General features: G+C 45.8%; 1 protein-coding gene across 1 annotated transcript in view; it reads left to right on the top strand.

The window, feature by feature from the left end:
* The window catches only part of LOC130292016 (uncharacterized), a 125938-nt gene that overhangs the window by 74510 nt on the left and 30685 nt on the right, over window positions 1-20743 (top strand). The window contains exons 9-14 of the mRNA XM_056541448.1: window positions 516-558; window positions 15341-15459; window positions 15682-15867; window positions 15944-16067; window positions 16937-17022; window positions 20191-20299. Of these exons, the coding sequence (XP_056397423.1) occupies window positions 516-558; window positions 15341-15459; window positions 15682-15867; window positions 15944-16067; window positions 16937-17022; window positions 20191-20299 (667 nt within the window). The remainder of the gene's footprint in view (window positions 1-515; window positions 559-15340; window positions 15460-15681; window positions 15868-15943; window positions 16068-16936; window positions 17023-20190; window positions 20300-20743) is intronic.

Raw genomic sequence — 20743 nt, 5'->3', positions numbered from 1 at the left:
TTTGCTAAATTACGGTTTTCTTTTCAATTTTCCCACATAAATAATATTTGTTTGGTTGCGCCGTACATTTTATGGTAAAATAAGTGATGTCATTACAAAGTTCAATTGGTGACGCAAAAAACAAGCCATCATATGGGTCTGTGGATGGAAATATAAGAGAGTTATGATTTTTAGAAGGCGAGGAGGAAAAAACGAAAATGCAAAAATAAAATTGGTCTGGTCCAAAATGGTCCTGGTCATTAAGGGGTTAATCCTATGGCTGTCCCTCTCTTCCTGTAGACATTACAGTACAAATACATTCATAGCACTAATCACCTAGAGATCTTCATTGTGGTGGATTAAGGACCTTTGGTGATGTCACTGTCATGTGATCAGGGGGAGGGGCTCTGCTGTTAGGAGAGACACGTGCTCTTTGTTCAGTAATACAGACCTCTGATTCATAGTAAGGACCTTCCCTCCGGGCACAGGCCCCGCCCCCTCCATGGTCACATGATTGCTTTGTGACATCATCGCAGGTCCTTCATCCCCTGTGCTGTGGAGCCTCCTGGCATGCTCCTGGTGAGTGTGTTGTTGTCTTTGTCATGTGATGTGTGTGTCCTCTGTGTATATGTGATCACACTTGTATCACACACACTGCGTCTATACATAAGATGAGAACCGGAGGAGATGTCCAGAGAAACCAATGGGATCCATAGTCAGCATGCTGCAAAGAAGCTGGATTCTGATTGGTTGTTATTGTCAACAGAATGTCTTCAGGTCTGTAGTGTGTGTATGTATGTATATATATATATATACACACACACATACACACTACTCAAAAAAATAAAGGGAACACTAAGATAACACATCCTAGATCTGAATGAATGAACTAATCGTATGAAATACTTTCCTCTTTACATAGTTGAATGCGCTGACAACAAAATCACACAAAAATTATCAATGGAAATCAAATGTATCAACCCATGGAGGTCTGGATATGGAGTCACACTCAAAATCACAGTGGAAAACCCCACTACAGGCTGATCCAACTTTATGTAATGTCCTTAAAACAAGTCACAATGAGGCTCAGTAGTGTGTGTGGCCTCCACGTGCCCGTATGACCTCCCTACAACGCCTGGGCATGGTCCTGATGAGGTGGAGGATGGTCTCCTGAGGGATGTCCTCCCAGACCTGGACTAAAGCATCCGCCAACTCCTGGACAGTCTGTGGTGGATGGAGCGAGACGTCCCAGATGTGCTCAATCGGATTCAGGTCTGGGGAACAGGCGGGCCAGTCCATAGCATCAATGCCTTCCTCTTAGACTAGGTTCAGACTACGGAATCTCCAGGCAGAAATTTTCCACCCGGAGATTCCGAGTGCAGCCAGCGCCGGCTGAATCAGTCGGCGCTAGGACCGCACGGACACTGCAGTCTCCAATAGACTGCAATGTGTTCCGTGCGGATTTCCGCCTGAAGAAAGAGCACCGCCTTTCTTCAGGCGGAAATTTCGAAGCGGATTTTCCGCTTCACAAATTCCGAAGTGTGAATTTGTGAACGGAAAATCATTCACTACACTAGACATTTTAGAAAATGTCTAGTGTAGGAACTGCTGACATACTACAGCCACATGAGGTCTAGCATTGTCTTGTATTAGGAGGAACCCAGGGCCAACCGCACCCGCATATGGTCTCACAAGGGGTCTGAGGATCTCATCTCGGTACCTAATAGCAGTCAGGCTACCTCTGGCAAGCACATGGAGGGCTGTGCGGCCCCCCAAAGAAATGCCACCCCACACCATTACTGACTCACCTTCAAACCGGTCATTCTGGAGGATGTTGCAGGCAGCAGAATGTTCTCCACGACGTCTCCAGACTATGTCACGTCTGTCACGTGCTCAGTGTGAATCTGCTTTCATCTGTGAAGAGCACAGGGCGCCATTGGTGAATTTGCCAATCTTGGTATTCTCTGGCAAATGGCAAACGTCCTGCACGGTGTTGGGCTGTAAGCACAACCCCCACCTGTGGACGTCGGGCCCTCGTACCACCCTCATGGAGTCTGTTTCTGACCGTTTGAGTGGACACATGCACATTTGTGGCCTGCTGGAGGTCATTTTGCAGGGCTCTGGCAGTGCTCCTCCTGCTCCTCCTTGCACAAAGGCAGAGGTAGCGGTCCTGCTGCTGGGTTGTTACCCTCCTACGGCCTCCTCCACGTCCCCAGATGTACTGGCCTGTCTCCTGGTAGCGCCTCCATGCTCTGTACACTACGCTGACAGACACAGCAAACCTTCCTGCCACAGCTCGCATTGATGTGCCATCCTGGATGAGCTGCACTACCTGAGCCACTTGTGTGGGTTGTAGACTCCGTCTCATGCTACCACTAGAGTGAAAGCACCGCCTGCATTCAAAAGTGACCAAAACATCAGCCAGGAAGCATAGGAAATGAGAAGTGGTCTGTGGTCACCACCTGCAGAACCACTCCTTTATTGGGGGTGTCTTGCTAATTGCCTATAATTTCCACCTGTTGTCTGTTCCATTTGCACAACAGCATGTGAAATTGATTGTCAATCAGTGTTCTTCCTGAGTGGACAGTGGGATTTCACAGAAGTGTCATTGACTTGGAGTTACATTGTGTTGTTCCCTTTATTTATTTATATATATACTCACACACAATAACTGTGCAGGTCATGTATTAATAATTCTACTGCCCATCCCTCAGGCTGAATGTGTGATCATTGTAAACTTACAGACACAAGTTGTAGGAGACTGCACCCCCATAGCCGGCTGACTTTAAGGCCATGTTCACACATCATAAAATAAAAAGGGAAACATTTTTTAGTTTTTTCGTCTGTTTATGGACAGAATAATGAAAGAAAGGAACCCTCCCAGTTTTTAAGCTGATTTTATGGTGTGTGTAATTGTGGCTAAAGGGGTATTCTAGCCCCTAAAAAGCTATCGTCTATTCACAGGATATCGGATCTGACCGTGTGCAAGAACTATAATGTGGGCGGGAGGAACTCTTCCTGCCATGTACAGTGGGGGAAAAAAGTATTTAGTCAGTCACCAATTGTGCAAGTTCTCCCACTGATAAAGATGATAGAGGCTGTAATTTCCATCATAGATTATAACCTCAACTATGAGAGACAGAATGGGGGGAAAGAATTCAGGAAATCACATTGTGGGATTTCTAATGAAGTAAAGGGGTTCTCCACCATAAGGGGATTTTAGTACATACCTGGCAGACAGTAATGGACATGATTAGGAAGGATCTGCGCTTGTCTTGGGGCTAAATGGCCATGTTGTGAGATTACATATGGTACATAATGGTATAAAATGTTGAATGATAAAAATAGTGAACCGGTTTAAATGTCCATCCCAATATTGCCTGCAACGTTTCCCTGATTGAGGTAGTAAGAGTATAACCATAGCAAGTCTGTATAATAAGACTATGAAGATCGTAGGTGGTACAGCGTACCGCTCACCCAATTGTCGCTCTCCTCGTTCTTGCAGCCGGGTATGCGATGTGCAGACTAGGGATCGACCAATATCGTTTTTTTAGGGCCGATACCGATACCGATAATCGGTGCAGGTTAGGGCCGATAACTTATACTGATATTCCGGTATAAGTTATCGGCTATTTAACCCCCTGCGACACCGCTGCAGATCATTGATTTAAAGCGGGCGCTTTAAATCAATGATCTGCAGTGGCTTTTGCGGGGCCATAGGCCGCCACCGCCACCCGCTTCTCTCCCCTACCTGTCAGGGTGGTCCGGGCCATCCATTCATCGTTCATGTAGTGTCCGGGGGCATTCCGTGTGGAGGGTCGTCCGGTCCGGGCTGTCCTTCTCCGGGGGGTCCTCTTCTCCACTCTGGGTGGGCTCTGGCCTAGTACGCTGCATAGACGCCGCTGCACAGTGACGCCCGTGCGCAGCGACGCACCTGACGTCACGGCGTAGCGGCGTCTATGCAGTGTACTAGGCCGGAGCCTGCCCGGAGTGGAGAAGATGACCGCCGGAGAAGAAGGACAGCCCGGACCGGACCACCCTCCACCCGGAATGGCGCCGGACACTACAGGAAGGAAGGATGGATGGCCCGGACCACCCCCATTACGGGTAAGTTTAATTTTTTTATTGACTCGGAGGGTGGGGGAGGGGCCCGACCGGTATAGCGGTATGGGCAAAAATCCATACCGGCATACCGCCCAGCACTACGGTGGGGGGTGTGACGCGGTGCGGTGGGTCGGGGGTGCGGTGCGGCGGGTCAGGGGGGGTGGCATTATCGGCTTATCGGCAAGATAATTGCCGATACCGATAATGCCCAAAATCGTGATTATCGTCCGATAATATCTACCATACCGATAATCGGTCGATCCCTAGTGCAGACCTAGTTGTATCAGCCTGGATCTCCCGGTTCTTGCAGCCGGACAAGCGATGTTGTACCGTATTTTTCACCATATAAGATGCTCTGGCATATAAGACGCACCCAATTTTAAAGGAGGAAAATCTAGAAAAAAAAAAAAAAGATTCTGAACCAAATACAATGTAAAGTATAGGACAGTGATCTTCAACCTGCGGACCTCCAGATGTTGCAAAACTACAACTCCCAGCATGCCCGGACAGCCGTTGGCTGTCCGGGCATGCCAGGAGTTGTAGTTTTGCAACATCTGGAGGTCCGCAGGTTGAAGACCACTGGTATAGGAGGTAATACTCACGTGTCCCCGCCGCTCCGGACCAGTCACCACTCGTCACCGCTGCCCTGGATGTCGCCCTCCATCGCTGTCACCGCGTCCCCGTCGCTCCGGAACGTCTCTGCTGCCCAGTATCCTCGCTCTCCGTCGCCGCCATCACGTCGCTACGCACGCCGCTACGCATGCCGCTCCTATTGGATGACGGGACGGCGTGCGCGACGACGTGATGACGACGAAGGAGAGCGCCGGCCATGCAGGGGATCCCGGCACGGAGCAGTCACTCGCCGATCGGACACCGAGGAGGCAGGTAAGGTCCCTCTCGGTGTCCTGTAAGCTGTTCGGGACGCCGCGATTTCACCGTGGCGGTCCCGAGCAGCCGGGTTAGTGTCACTTTCGCTTCAGACAGCTTTGATCGCCTCGTCTGAAGGGTTAATACAGGGCATCACCGCGATCGGGGATGTCCTGTATTAGACGCGGGTCCCGGCCGTTGATGGCCGCAGGGCCCGCCGCGATAGGACAGGGTTTTAATGTGTATTCGCCGTATAAGACGCACCAACTTTTCCCCTCCAGTTTTGGGGAAGAAAAAGTGCGTCTTATACGGCGAAAAATATGGTAGTTACCGGTGCAGACCTAGTGTCAGAAGCGTGGGGCTGCGCACAGTGCGATAATGATGATGATGATATGCTGGCGATGTCGCTCCTCTCCTGTGATCGTGCGCGCCTCCTGCACTCACTAGTAGCGTGCAGACCGGAATGTATGCAGAGACGCCTGTAGTGATTTTGGAGATGCCAGTTACGTTGTTGGGGATCACGCTGGTTTGTGGTAGCAGTGGAAACATTTTTCTTTTTTGTCCTCGTGGCAGAGAAGTGCAGGACCAGGGATTTTAATTAATATGGTGTATAGCATACGCTTGTTATGCTGATATTTAGACACATTTCCCTAAGGAGGGACCGAAACGCGTCTAAATATCAGCATACTTATGTTATATACCATTTGAATTTAAGTTCCTGGTCCTGCACTTCTCTGCCACGAGGACAGAAGATTTAAATTTTTTCTTTCACTTCTACCACAAACCAGCGTGATCTCCAACAACGTAACTGGCATCTCCAATATCACTACAGGCGTCTCTGCATACATTCCGGTCTGTACGCTACTAGTGAGTGCGGGAACCAGGAGGCGCGCACGATCACAGGAGAGGAGCGACATCGACAGCATATCATCATCATTATCGCTCTGTGCGCAGTAGGGATCGACCGATATCGATATGTGACCTTTCAGGCCGATAGCCGATAACTTATACTGATGTTCCGGTATAAGTTATCGGCTATTCCCCCCCCCCCCCCCCCACACACACACACAGAAGCCGCTGCAGATCAATGATTTAAAGTGGGCGCTTTAAATCAATGAACTGCAGCGGCTTTTGCAGGGCCAGAGACCACCGCCGCCGCCCGCCTCTCTCCCCCTGCCTGTCCTGAGGTCCTCCCTAGTCCAACCACCACCACCGCTGCCCCATTGCCTCCCCCATCCCTGGTTTTATAATTACCTGTTCCCGGGGTCCGCGCTACTTCTGGCTCTGGCGGCGTCCTGAGCTGTCACTGTGCGCACTGGCGGTGACGTCGCGTTGAGGACATCACTCGTCATTGCGCTGCACAGCGCGCAGGATGTCGCAGGAGCCATGACTAGCGCAGACCCTGGGCCCCGGGAACAGGTAATTATAAAACCGGGGATGGGGGAGGCAATGAGGCGGCGGAGGTCTCTGGGTGGGGCATTATCGGCATATCGGCAAGGTAATTGGCGATACCGATAATGTCCAAAATTGTGAATATCGGCCAATAATATCGGCCAAACCAATAATCGGTCGATTACTAAGGTGCAGCCCCATGTTTCTGACACTAGGTCTGCACCAGTAACTATAACCTCGCTTGTTAGGCTGTAAGGACCAGGAGATCCAGGCTGATACAACTAGGTCTGCACCGATAAACTGCACATCGCATACCCGGCTGCAAGAACCAGGAGAACGACAATTACGCTGCTGTCATGCCCCCTCCCATAGACTTGCATTGAGGGGGCGGGGTGTGACATGAGGGGGCGGTGTTATGACGTCACGAGCTCCCGGCGCCGGCTCCAGCGTTCGGAACAGTTTGTTCCAAACACTGAGCAGCAGAGTACCCCTTTAAACAGGGGGACACATCTGGCACTGCATGATTTGAGTCCCTGGTGGCGAAGTGTGTTACTGATGGTAGCCTTTCTTACTTTGGTCCCAACGCTCTGCAGGTCATTCACTAGGTCCCCCGTGTGGTTCTGGGATTTTTTTCTCACCGTCCTTGTGATCATTTTGACACCACAGGGTGAGATCTTGCGTGGAGCCCCAGATCGTGGGAGATTATCAGTGGCCTTGTATGTCTTCCATTTTCTAATAATTGCCACAGTTGATTTCTTCACACCAAGCTGCTTGCCTATTGCAGATTCAGTCTTCCCAACCTGGTGCAAGTCTACAATTTTGTTTCTGGTGTCCTTCGACAGCTCTTTGGTCTTGACCATAGTGGAGTTTGGAGTGTGACTGTTTGAGGTTGTGGACAGGTGTCTTTTATACTGATAACAAGTTCAAACAGGAGCCATTAATACAGGTAGGTCTGAGAGAGACAGAAATCTTGCTTGTTTGTAGGTGATCAAATACTTATTTTCCACCATAATTTGCAAATAAATTCTTTAAAAATCAGACAATGTGATTTCATGGATTTTTTTTTCTCATTCTATCTCTCATAGTTGAAGTATACCTATGATGAAAATTACGGTACAGGCCTCTTTCATCTTTTTAAAGGGGTACTCCACTGGAAAACATTTTTTTTTATCAACTGGTGCCAGAAAGTTAAACAGATTTGTAAATTACTTCTATTAAAAAAATCTTTTTTAACTTTTTGAATTTCCTTTCGACCTGACCACAGTCCATGTCAGGAACTGTCCAGAGCAGGAGCAAATCCCCATAGAAAACCTCTCCTGCTCCGGACAGTTCCAGACATGGACAGAGGTGGCAGCAGAGAGCACTTTGGTCAGACAGAAAGAAAATTCAAAAAGAAAAGAACTTATTGTGGATCATACAGCAGCTGATAAGTACTGGAAGGATTGAGACTTTTATATAGAAGTAATTTACAAATCTGTTTAACTTTCTGGCACCAGTTGATTTGAAAAAAAATGTTTTCCAGTGGAGTACCCCTTAATGTGGGAGAACTTGCACAATTGGTGGGTGACTAAATACTTTTTTGCCCCACTGTGTGCCAAATATAAAGTTAAAGTAATTCAGGAAAATGACTATTGTGCTCAGCGCAGTACTATAGCCATTTTTCAGGAAACCTGGTACACTTTAAGGGTACGTCCCCACAGCCACTGTATGGATCACAAGCCACTTATACAACAGCCTTACTCGGGACCGATTTAGGAGGTGAACCAGTCCTGACACTATATACTACCTCACTATTCTTGTTTTAGGAACTCTAACCCAGTGGGAGATGTAGGGACTTTGGGAAGATTTATCAAAACCTGTGTAGAGGATGAGTGGTGCAGTTGCCCATAGCAACCAGATTGCTTCTTTTTCAGAGGCCTTTTTCAAAATGAAAGTGAAACAGTTTGGTTACTATGGGCAACTGCACGGCAACAGAGGTTTGATAAGTCTCCTCTATGCACCTTCTAAATGCTGTTAGAAGACCTGAATAGCTTTATTCACACACTAGCTGAGCACCCGGCGTTGCTCAGTTTTTCCTTTCTAATCCTTGTTGGGGAAGAAAATCAACAAAGGAGGAAACTTTTGACTGCATATCCCATCCTCCTATATTGTTGTCATATCCTGTCCCCATATCTTGACCCCATATCCTGTCCCCATATCCCCACCCCATATCCCTATCCCCATATCCCCACCCCATATCCCCACCTCATATCCCATCCTCATATCCCGTCCTCATATTCCGACCTCATACCCCGTCCCCATATCCTGTCCCCATATCCCTATCCCCATATCCCCACCCCATATCCCTATCCCCATATCCCCACCCCATATCCCCACCTCATATCCCGTCCCCATATCCCGTCCCCATATGCCGTCCCCATATCCCGTCCCCATATCCCGTTTTCATATGCTGTCCTCATATCCCGTCCTTATGTCCCATCCTCATATCCCGACTTCATAAGTAACATGTGACCAAGTATTATCAAAATATCTCCAGCCGTTTGGAAGTTATGCAGTAACATATATTTTCCATAGACTTGTATGGGACTTTAAACAAAAACCCAGACCCTGACAAATGGGGGTGAGTAAATGTAAGTTTACCTATCCTATGTTTGTTGTTGACATATTAGTAACATGTGTGCCAAGTTTCATGGTAATATAGCGGTTTGGACGTGATGCTGGAACATACACACACCCATACTTTGAGCTTTATATATATATATATATATATATATATATATATATATACACACTAGCTGAGAACCCGGCTTTGCTGCCCGGTTTTTCCTACCTAATCCTTGTGGGGAGGAAAAGCAACAAAGGAGGAAGCTTTTGTCCTCAAATCCCGTCCCAAAATTCTTACCCCATATCATGTCCTCATATCCCGTTCCCATATCCCGTCCTCATATCCCGACCTCATATCCTGTCCCCATATGCCGACCTCATATCCCGTCCTCATAGCTCGACCCCATATCCCTTCCCGCCATTTGAGAAACCTTGGCGTTGGTGTGCGGGCTCTGGTGTGTCCTTCATATAAGGATATACTGGCGAATGTCTCAATTTTAACATCAGTGTTGAGGGTTAGCCAATGTCACTGTGTACATCTACCACAGTAGTGCACCCATATTCCTGTATTGTATTATCCCATATCCCGTCCTCATAGCCCCACCTCATAGCCCGTCCTCATATCCCGTCCCCATAGCTAATCCTCATTTCTAATCATCATACCCCATCCTCAGTTGGGGCTGCGTTGTGGTAAAGATATTGTAAGCTGAAAATAAAAGGGGTGTGGCTTAATTGGTGGGTGTGTCTTTGTGAGATGGGGTGTGGCTTACCAGCAGGACTGATGCACTCACCAGGAGAAGCAGAGCGGAGCTTGTGGAGTAAGGCACCAGAAGTCCTATATACTTGCATGGGACTTTAAACAAAAACCCCATCCTTCACATATGGGGCAGGTTAGGGGTTAATTTAACTATTATATTTGACATATCAACTATTTTATTTGACATATAAGCAACATATGACCAAGTATTATCGAAATATCTCCAGCTGTTTGGAAGTTATGCAGTAACATATATTTCCGTAGAGTTGTATGGGACTTTAAACAAAAACCCCGCCCCTGGCAAATGGGGGTGAGTAAGGGTTAAATCACCTATCCTATGTTTGTTGTTTAGAGAGAGGGAGGAAGGCACCTCATGTGCGGGATCAGTAGATCTTGCAGGTGGGGGTAGGGGACGGTAATTCCCAAGCCGCTTACCAAAGTTGGTTGTGCGCCCACACACAACAAGGTTAAGAGTAGAAGAGATATAGAAGAAGGTCCACTGCAGCCCTCCTGGGTAAGAGTAGAATCAAAAACGAATGACCAGGGAGTCAGGAGTTTGTCTGGCGCAGAGAGGAACCATCAGGCAGCCAAGTAAAATCAATGGATTTATTAGATGCAACGCGTTTTGCTGCGCATGCGCAGCTTCATCAGGCATGACAAGGGAAAGCTGATAACAGATATATATACCTCCAGGAATTAACCATTAGAGTACTTTTTGAAAGAGTTGTTACATAGAATTACATATCCACATATAAATGTGACAATGTATAAAAAATATATAAATAGATATAAATAAATATAAATAGGCAAACAAGTCACAAAAATAATAATAAAAAAACAACAATATAAAAGCATAATGCAATCTTATAAACATATATATATATAATATAATTATCGCATGTGGTGTGAATATAACACCACAAGCGACTCAAGGAATCACATCGCTTAGTCACCGGTGCAGCATTCAACAACGCAAGTTGGATATTATTTCAAAAAATGTATATGATGTAAAGAGAAATGGACCTATAAGGAGTTATGTATATTAATTCAAAGGATAAAAACATTTTTTAATTGTATATCGCTGTCTTATTAAATAAAAAATATATAATAAGCAGTGCGGTAAACCAAATCGCAACTGACCAAAAGGGGATGTATGAACACTACTTGGAGAAAAGTGAAAAAGATGAACTAGAATAACTAGTGCAGTATTGAATACAGCACCCGGCGAAAACGCAGGATGTGAATATTCGTAAAGAGATCCAAATTTACAAACATTAGAAAAATAAAAAATGCAGAGGTTTCTATATGCAAAAAGGAAGGGAAGAACAAAAAACGAAACTTGGATAATAAAACATAAGGAATAATAAATACACAGTGGGGCGCTCCAGGGTGAACAGCACAGGAGGAACGAAGAAAAAAAAAATAAAAAAAATAAAAGAAAAAAAATATATATAAATAAATCAAGGTATAATATTTTGGAGATTAATCCATAGGAAAAAATTACAAATTTTTAAACCCTAGTTTATCAGATTATTTGACTGTATCGATACATTCATTAAAACCTTGAGGGTGCAAAGTATGTAGTTTGTGAATCCAGAAGGATTCACGATTATTTAATCTTTGTATTCTGTTAGGTAAATGAATGGGGATAGTTTCTAGTATAATTAATTTCAAAGTTTCGGTATTTTTTTGATGATGAAGAGTGAAGTGTCGGGATAAACTATGCAACAAAAAACCATGTTTTATGTTCCATCTGTGCTTGTTCATCCTGGAGCGCACCGTTTGTGTGGTGCGGCCAACGTATTGGCGGTCGCAACCACAGGTTAATAGATAGATAGCAAAAGTGGTGTCGCAATTTAGTGAATCTTTTATTTTAAATGTTTGTTGTGTGAAAAAGGAAGAAAAAGTATCAGTTTGGATGATCCATTCACAACAAAGGCAGCGACTTTTTTTACAAGGGAAACAATATGGTTTAATGGAACAAGAATTCTGTGGTGTAAGATGTTCAGAAAATCTACTGGGGGCTAATAAATTGCTGAGATTTTTGGAACGTCTGTTGGTGACATTAGGAACTGAGGGAATTATTTGGTTTAGAATTTTATCATTTTGAATAATGGGCCAGTTTTTAGTTAGTATTTTTCTGATATTAGATGCCTCAATATTGAAATTCGTAACAAAGTTATATCTAAAGGGGTTAAGAGGCTGATTGGAACTGGATTTTTTGGAAATAAATGTAACCAAATCAGATTGTTTTTTATCTTTCACCTTCATATATGCCTTAGTTAGAAGCGATTTAGGATAGCCCTTCTGTATGAAGCGTTGTTTTAAAACCTCAGCTTGAGAAATAAAGTCTGAATCAGAAGTACAATTTCTGCGAATTCGTATGTTTGTTGTTGACATATAAGTAACATGTGTGGCAAGTTTCATGTTAAAATCTTCAGCGGTTTGGAAGTGATGCTGGAACATACACACACATATACACATACACACACACACACACACACACATACATACACATATATATACACACACACACACACATACACACTGTGATGACACGCTCTTGCAGATAGGTGCGGTTGCAGTAAAGAGGCAAGGAAACAGTACTTTTCAAATCAAAGTTGCGTGTTTGATTTACACTTGGCAATCAGCCAAAACCGTCTTAGATGCAGTTCAAAGAAAAACGTAACAAAAGTCCACGTGTATTTCTTAGGTGTTTGTTTACACCTGAGTCCATGACATGCGGCATCAAGCAAGTCTTTTCCAGGCCTCCAGGCAGGCTGCTCACCAGCTTCCAAACTCTGAGAAGAGCTCGACTCCCAACTCTCTCTGGCAATGTGAGCTGCAACTAGCAAATCCCCCAAATGCCTTTAAGGCCAACAAAAGGCAGTCTGGATTGTGGGGAATGATCCCCACCCTACACTTGACCATTCCCAGTAAGAGCCATCCCGGGTTAGCCTTCCAGCCATACTACGGCCACAGTGTCAGTCTGCCGCAGCACAGACACTGAATAAATACCGGCTCTTACTTCACAAAGGCCAGGAGACTTGGTGACACATATCGCCCGCCCATCAACCACCATACCTTTCGCCTTCTCACATACACCCCCTCCTCCTTTGTTCAAGCCTGAGGGGGTGAACACTTGTGCAACAGTGGACTCCTGATAGGGCATCAGCGTTGCCCAGCAAATGACCCGCTCTGTGTTCAACCCTAAATTTGAAATTCTGTATGCCAGAAACCACCTGGTGACCCTGACATTTTTGTCCTTGGCTTGGCACATCCACTTAAGGGGGGAATGATCCGTCATGAGACAAAACTTCCTCCCCAGCAGATAATAGCGGAGAGACTCGAGTGCTCACTTAATGGCGAGGCCCTCTCTATCCATTGTACAATACCTGGTCTCGGCCGGGGTCAGTTTGCGGCTGAGAAAGACAACGGGATGCTCTTGCCGTTGACTTCCTGGGAGAGTACAGCACCGAGACCTACCTCAGAGGCATCGGTCTGTACCACAAATTCCCTGTCACCAACACCGGAGACCCACATAGGGCCGACTTCAAAGCAGAAAACGCCTGCTCTACCTGTTCGTTCCAAAGCACCATTACAGACTTGCTTCCATTCAAGAGATCTGTTAAGGGCGCAGCCACCGTAGCAAAATGGGGGATGAATCTCATATAGTAACCCACCATTCCCAGAAATGACTTCACCTGTCAGGTAGTGACAGGTTGGGGCCAATTCCGGATGGCCTCTATTTTGTTTACCTGGGGTTTGACAACTCCACGCCCAATGACATACCCCAGGTATTTGGTCTCTTCCAACCCTATAGCACATTTTTGGGGGTTAGCAGTTAACCCGGCCTTCCTGAGGGAGTCTACCACTGCTTGTACTTTTTGGAACGTGACTTTCCCAGTCTGTACTGTGAATGATGATATTGTCCAGATAAGCATACCGACGATGTGGCCAAAGTACAATGTCCATTAGTCTTTGAAACATAGCGGGAGCGCCATGTAAACCAAAGTGTAACACTTTGTACTGAAATAAACCTTCTGTTGTGACAAAGGCTGTTTTCTCATTGGCAGCCTCCGTTAAGGGTACCTGCAAGTACCCTTTTGTGAGGTCCAAAACAGAAAAAGTACCAAGCTTGTCCCAGCTTCTCAATAAGCTCATCATGGGATATGCATGGGATATGCATCAAACTTAGAAACCTCATTAAGTTTCTGGAAATCGTTACAGAACCGTAACGTGGTTTGGGTATTAAGACTATTGGACTGGCCCACTCACTTTTCGATTCTTCGATGACATCCAGTTTTAACATCTGTTGCACTTCTTCCGAAATGGCTTGTCGCCGCGACTCGGGTACCGGGTACGGTTTCAACCGTATTTTAACCTGGGGTTCATTGACAATGTCATGGCAGATGACAGAAGTACGTCGAGGAAGGTCTGAGAACACATCAGTGTTCCTACTGATGAACTCCCTGGCCTCCTGAGTCTGTGCAGAGGAAAGGCTGTCAGCAATCTTTACTGTGGCAATTGCTTCCCTCGCACCAGACTGAGGGACGGTAAACTCCACCCCTAACAAACCTGGCCCTGGGCTGTCATCCACACTAGTCTCCCTATCTCTCCAGGGTTTCAACAAGGGTTTACATGGTACACTTGCTCTGGCTTCCTCTGCCCAGGCTGGTGTACCCTGTACGTCACATCCCCTATTTTTCTGACCACTTCATAGGGAGCCTGCCACTTAGCCAGAAACTTACTGTCGACCGTTGGTACCAGAACCCGATCTCCCGAGTTAAAATTCCGTACCCGAGCCTGTCGATTATAGACTCTACTCTGGGCCTGCTGAACTGCCTCCATATGTTCCCTAACCAAGGGCAACACTGTTTTGCCTTGACTCTCTGGAGAAAACACTCCCGCTGTACTGTCAGTCACTTGTCAGCAGGATCGTTGCCCCTAGCAATCACTCCAACAGGTTATCCCAGGCTCAGTTCTTAGCAAACAGCGTGCTGCAACTCAATCGCTGACCTCTTTGCGTTGCCCGCATCCTCCACCAAATGTGATGACTCGCTCTTGCAGATAGGTGCGGTTGCAGTACAGAGGCAAGGAAACAGTACTTTTCAAATCAAAGTTCCGTGTTTTATTCACACTTGGCAAACAGCAAAAACAGTCTTAGATGCAGTTCAAAGAAAAACTTTACAAAAGTCCACCTGTATTCCATAAGTGTTTGTTCACACCTGAGTCCATGCCATGCGGCATCAAGCAAGTCTTTTCCAGGCCTCCAGGCAGTCTGCTCCCCAGCTTCCAAACTCTCCGGGAAGAACTCCACTCCCAACTCTCTCTGGCAGTGTGAGCTGCAACTAGCAAATCCCCCTCAGCTGGTGGAGCAGGCTGCCTTTAAGGCCAACAAAAGGTGGCCTAGATTGTGGGGCATGGCCCCCACCCTACACTAGAGCCATCCCGGATTGGCCTTCCAGCCATACTACGGCCACAGCGTCAGTCTGCATCGCAGCACAGACACTGAATAGATACCGGCTCTTACTTCACCAAGGCCAGGAGCATTGGTGACACACATCGCCCATCAACCACCATGCCTTTCACCACATTGAGTTTTATTTATATATTTATTCATTTATATTTCCGCAGTATTAAATCCTTCCCATTTAAGTTCACCCAAGAGAGCTGCCACTCCGATGTTTAACCACAAAATGACCGACCAGATATTAAATCTCACCCTGGAGATCATCTACCTGCTGACTGGAGAGGTAAGGGCTTCTTCCAAATGGTGGACCTCCAGATGTTTCAAAACTACAACTCCCAGCATGCCCGGACAGCCGTTGGCTGTCCGGGCATGCTGGGAGTTGTAGTTTTGCAACAGCTGGAGGTCTATCGTTTGGAGACCACTATTCTAGAAAGTGTCATATGACTAGACATGGCCGTAGAGAAGATGAGAGTGATGTTTATCATGGTGTCTTCTCCATACACAGGATTGCACCATAGTGAAGAAATCTGGCGAGTGCTTGGCGTCCAGATCTCACCCTCGTGAGTCGGAAGGAGACGAGGACCAAAGCCCCACCATGATGCCTTCATCTCCCTCGGCGACCGTTCCTGAAGATAATGAGCAGAAGATCCTAGAGGTCGTCAGTAAGATCCTTCAGATGCTGAGCGGAGAGGTGAGCGCTGCAGGGAATGCTGGGACATCGCAGGTATAATGTGTCCGGATGATGACCGTATCATTGTGTCTGTCAGGTCCCTATAAGGTGTCAGGACGTCACTGTCTATCTCTCCATGGAGGAGTGGGAGTATTTAGAAGGACACAAGGATCAGTACAAGGACGTCATGATGGAGGATCAGCAGCCCCTCACGTCACAGGGTAAGAGGAGACTTTAAATAACTGTAAAGTGGGGCAGTGTTAGAGGTCAGCTTGGTGTTTCCCAAGCAGGGTGCCTCCAGCTGTTGCAAAACTACAACTCCCAGCTGGGTGTTATGGTTTTGCAACAGCTGGAGGGCACCCTGCTTGGGAAACACTACTGTTAACTATCTTCTCCCATACATATGCACGCTCAGCTGTGCGTCCTGGGATTTGTAGTTTTGCAACAGTTGGAGGCCCCCTGGTTGTTAAACACTGTTGTTAAAGGGGTACTCTGGAAAACTTTATTTTATTTATTTTTTTAATCAGTTGTTGCCAGAGAGTTAAACTGATTTGTAAATTACTTCTATTAATTTTTTTTTTATCCTTTCAGTACTTATTAGCAGCTGTATAATACAGAGGAAATTATTTTCTTTGCTGACCCCTCTGTCCATGTCAGGAACTGTCCAGAGCAGCATAGGTTTGCTATGGGGATTTTCTCCTGCTCTGGACAATTCCTAAAATGGACAGAGGTGTCAGCAGAGAGCACTGTGGACAAGACAGAAAAGAAATCCAAAAACAAAAGAATTTCCTCTGTATTATACAGCCGCTAATATGTACTGGAAGGATTAAGATTTTTCAATAGAAATTATTTACAAATCTGTTTAACTATCTGGCACCAGTTTTCCACCGGAGCACCCCTTTAACTATCTTCTCCCATCCATCCATTTACTTGCACACTCATCTTAGCTGTGCGTTCACAGCCAACCGGGCATGCTGGGAGATTTAGCATTTCAACAGCTGGAGGCACACTGATTGGGAAACACTGTGTCAGCTAGATGCACCTGTAATCCAATGTGTTACACCCCTTTTTATCTATGAATTTCTTACAGATGGACCCAGCAGAAGTATAAAACCAGAGAGCTGTCCCAGTCCCCTCCCAGATAATCCCTTGGATGATGATGGTGATAAGAATAAGGTAGAGAAATGAGAAAGAAGAACACAAAAATTGCCTGAACCCCTTAAAGTGGTACTCCGCTGCTCATCGTTTGGAACAAAATATTCCGAATGCTTAGAGCCGGCGGCGGGGGCTCGTGATGTCATGGCCCTGCCCCCTCATTACGTCAAGCCCGCCCCCTCAATGCAAGTCTATTGGAGGGGGCGTGACGCCCGTCACGCCCCCTCCTATAGACTTGCATTGAGGGGGCAGGCGTGATGTCATGAGGGGGTGGGGCCATGACGACACGAGCCCCCGCCTCCGGCTCTAAGCGTTCTGAACATTTTGTTCCAAACGCTGAGCAGCGGAGTACCACTTTAAAGGCCAAGCCCATTTTGACCTTAACGACGAAGGACGTATATTTACGTCCTGTGCCGGCTCCCGCGATATGCCGCGGGGTCACGCGGTGACTCTGGGTCATATTGCGGCAGTCCTGGCGGCCATCAACAGCCGGGACCTACGGCTCATACAGGACATCACCAATCGCGGTGATGCCCTGTATTAACCCTTCAGACGCGGCGATCAAAGCTGACCGCCGCGTCTGAAGCGAAAGTGAAACTATCCCGGCTTCTCAGTGAAATCGCGGCGTCCCAAACAGCTTACAGGACACCGGGAGGGACCCTACCTGCCTCCTCGGCGTCCGATCGGCGAATGACTGCTCCGTGCCTGAGATCCAGGCAGGAGCAGTCAAGCGCCAAAAACACTGATCACAGGCGTGTTAATACAAGCCAGTGATCTGTGTAAAAGATCAGTGTGTGCAGTGTTATAGGTCCCTATGGGATCTATAACACTGCAAAAAAAAAGTTCATAAGTGTTAATAAAGATCATTTAACCCCTTCCCTAATAAAAGTTTGAATCACCCACCTTTTCCCATTAAAAAAATAAACCAGTGTAAATAAAAATAAACATGTGGTATCGCCGCGTGCGGAAATGTCCGAACTATAAAAATATATAGTTAATTAAACCGCACGGTCAATGGCGTACGCGCAAAAAAATTCCAAAGTCCAAAAAAGCTTATTTTTGGTCACTTTTTATACCATTAAAAAATGAATAAAAAGTGATCAAAAAGTCCGATCAAATAAAAAATGGTACCGATAACGGCGCAAAAAATGAGCCCTCATACCGACCCTGTACGTGGAAAAATAAAAAAGTTAAAGGGGTCAGAAGAGATGATTTTTTCCAGAAGTACAACAAAATCAAACTTATATAAGTACGGGATCATTTTAACCGTATGGATCTACAGAATAATGATAAGGTGTAATTTTTACCGAAATATGCACTGCTTAGAAACGGAAGCCCCCAAAAGTTACCAAATTGCTTTTTTTCTTCGATCTTGTCGCGCAACGATTTTTTTTTCCCTTTCGCTGTGGATTTTTGGGTAAAATGACTAATATCACTGCAAAGTAGAATTGGTAACGCAAAAAATAAGCCATAATATGGATTTTTAGGAGGAAAATTGAAAGAGTTATGATTTTTAAAAGGTAAGGAGGAAAAAACAAAAATGCAAAAACTGAAAAACCCTGAGTCCTTAAGGGGTTAAGGACACAGCCAATTTTATTTTCGTTTTTTCCTCCTCGCCTTTTAAAATGCATAACTTTTATATTTCCATTCACAGACCCCATATGAGGGCTTGTTTTTTGCGCAACCAGTTGTACTTTGTAATGACATCACTCCTTTTACCCTAAACCCCCCAAAAATATTTTTTGTGTAAGGAAATTTTTACGAAAATGTTTTCTTTATTCTCTGGGTCAATATGATTAAAATGATACTCATGGTTACATACTTTTCTATTATTGTACTGCTTTTAAAAAATCTCAAACTTTTTTTTTTTTGTACAAAACCAGTATGTTTAAAATTGCCCTATTTTGACCACCTCTAACTTTCTTATTTTTCCGTATTCAAGGATGTGTGAGAGCTAATTTTTTTGCACCATGATCTGTAGTTTGTTTTATTACCACTTTTGCATATATGTGACTTTTTGATTGCTTTTTATTTTTATTTTGCAGTTTGATGTAACAAAAAAGCAGAAATTTGGGACTTTTTTTTTTTACATTATATTTTTATAGTTTACGCACGCAACAATACCACATATGTTTATTATTAATAGTTTTTTTTATGCTTTTTTGTATTAATATGGGGAAAAGGGGTGATTTAAAACTTTATTGGGGAGGGGCTTTTTCACATTTTTTTTTCTTTCATTTTGTTTTTAACCTTTTTTTTAATATTTATTTTAAACTTTTTATGCCCCCATAGGGGACTATCTATAGCAATCATTAGATTGCTAATACTGTTCAGTGCTATGCATAGGGCATAGCACTGATAAGTATTATCGGTCATCTTCTGCTCTGGTCTGGTGGAAGGCAGATCAGTGCAGAAGACCCCGGGAGACGGATGGAGGCAGGTGAGGAGACCTCTGTCCGCCATCCTGGCTGATCTGATCCGCGAGGCAGTGCCGCGGGCGAACATATCAGCCATTTGAAGTGCCGCAGATGCCGTGATCTGTATTGATCACAGCATCTGAGGGGTTAATGGCAGAAATCAACGCGATCGCTGATGTCCATTACCGGCGGGTTCGCGGCTGCTAACAGCCGCCGGCACCCGCCGCGGATGAAACGAACGCAGCTCCAGCGCTCACTTCACAGCTGCACCGTAAAGTACGGCGCTGTGCGTGAAGTAGTGCTGTGATGCGCCATGCATTTACGGCATGTGTCCTTAAGGGATTAAAGGGGTAGTTTAGTGAAGGAAAATGTATTCCCTATCCAAACAGTAGGGATAAGTAGCTGAACGTAGGGGGGTCTGACTGCTGGGACCCCCCCCCCCCCCATTATCTCCTGCTCATCACTTTGGCTCTCCCAATGCACGGAGCGGGGGTCAGCACACGCCCTCCATTTATCTCTATGGGAGAGCCGGAGATACATGAGTACAGCACTCCAGTATCTCCAGCTCCCCTATAGAGATCAATGGGAGGGCTCGTGCCGACCCTGCTCCGTGGGGGTCAGCACACTCCAGACAGGAGATCCCGGGGGGATTCAGCGGTTGGACCCCCGTGATCAGACACTTGTCCCCTATCTGTTGTCCTTCACTGCAGTAATACTTTAAAGAGACATCACTACATCAAACTGTATCTAATCTACCGCAATTGTGTTTTAGCTTGATGAACATATCATTGTAAAAGCGGAAAAGACAGAGGGAGATGAGGAGTATTATAGAGGGGATCTCCCATATAAGGAGGAGGAAATAGCGACCGATATCAGGACAGGTGAGTGATATCCACCCAGTACTGGATGAGTCACACGTTTTCTTAATTCTTGGTGATAACAGTTCTTAAAGGGGTACAAACTGTTCCGAACGCTGGAGCCGGGAGCTTGTGATGTCATAGCCCCACCCCCTCATGATGTCACGCCCCGCCCCCTCAATGCAAGTCTGTATAGGACAGTGGTCCTATACAGAGGACCACTGTGATCAGAATTACGGACAGCGTGTATGGGATCTATTCAAGTTTCCATTAAACACTCCTGTACCTTGTCTTTGCAGTATTAAATATACAACAGTAAGTGTAGCTTTCTGTTTCAAAGAAGTACAATGTGAAATAACCAAAGCAGAAGAAGAAATGATCAGGGCCCTCACCATGCATTGACTTGCCGGGTGTATTTTAGTTAATCATCTGGGATACAATCCACAGTGCAACATGTAAAAGACAGAC

Source organism: Hyla sarda, chromosome 9 (genome assembly GCF_029499605.1).
Source record: "Hyla sarda isolate aHylSar1 chromosome 9, aHylSar1.hap1, whole genome shotgun sequence".
Taxonomy (NCBI): domain Eukaryota; kingdom Metazoa; phylum Chordata; class Amphibia; order Anura; family Hylidae; genus Hyla; species Hyla sarda.
This window is presented reverse-complemented; position numbering and strand designations above follow the sequence as displayed.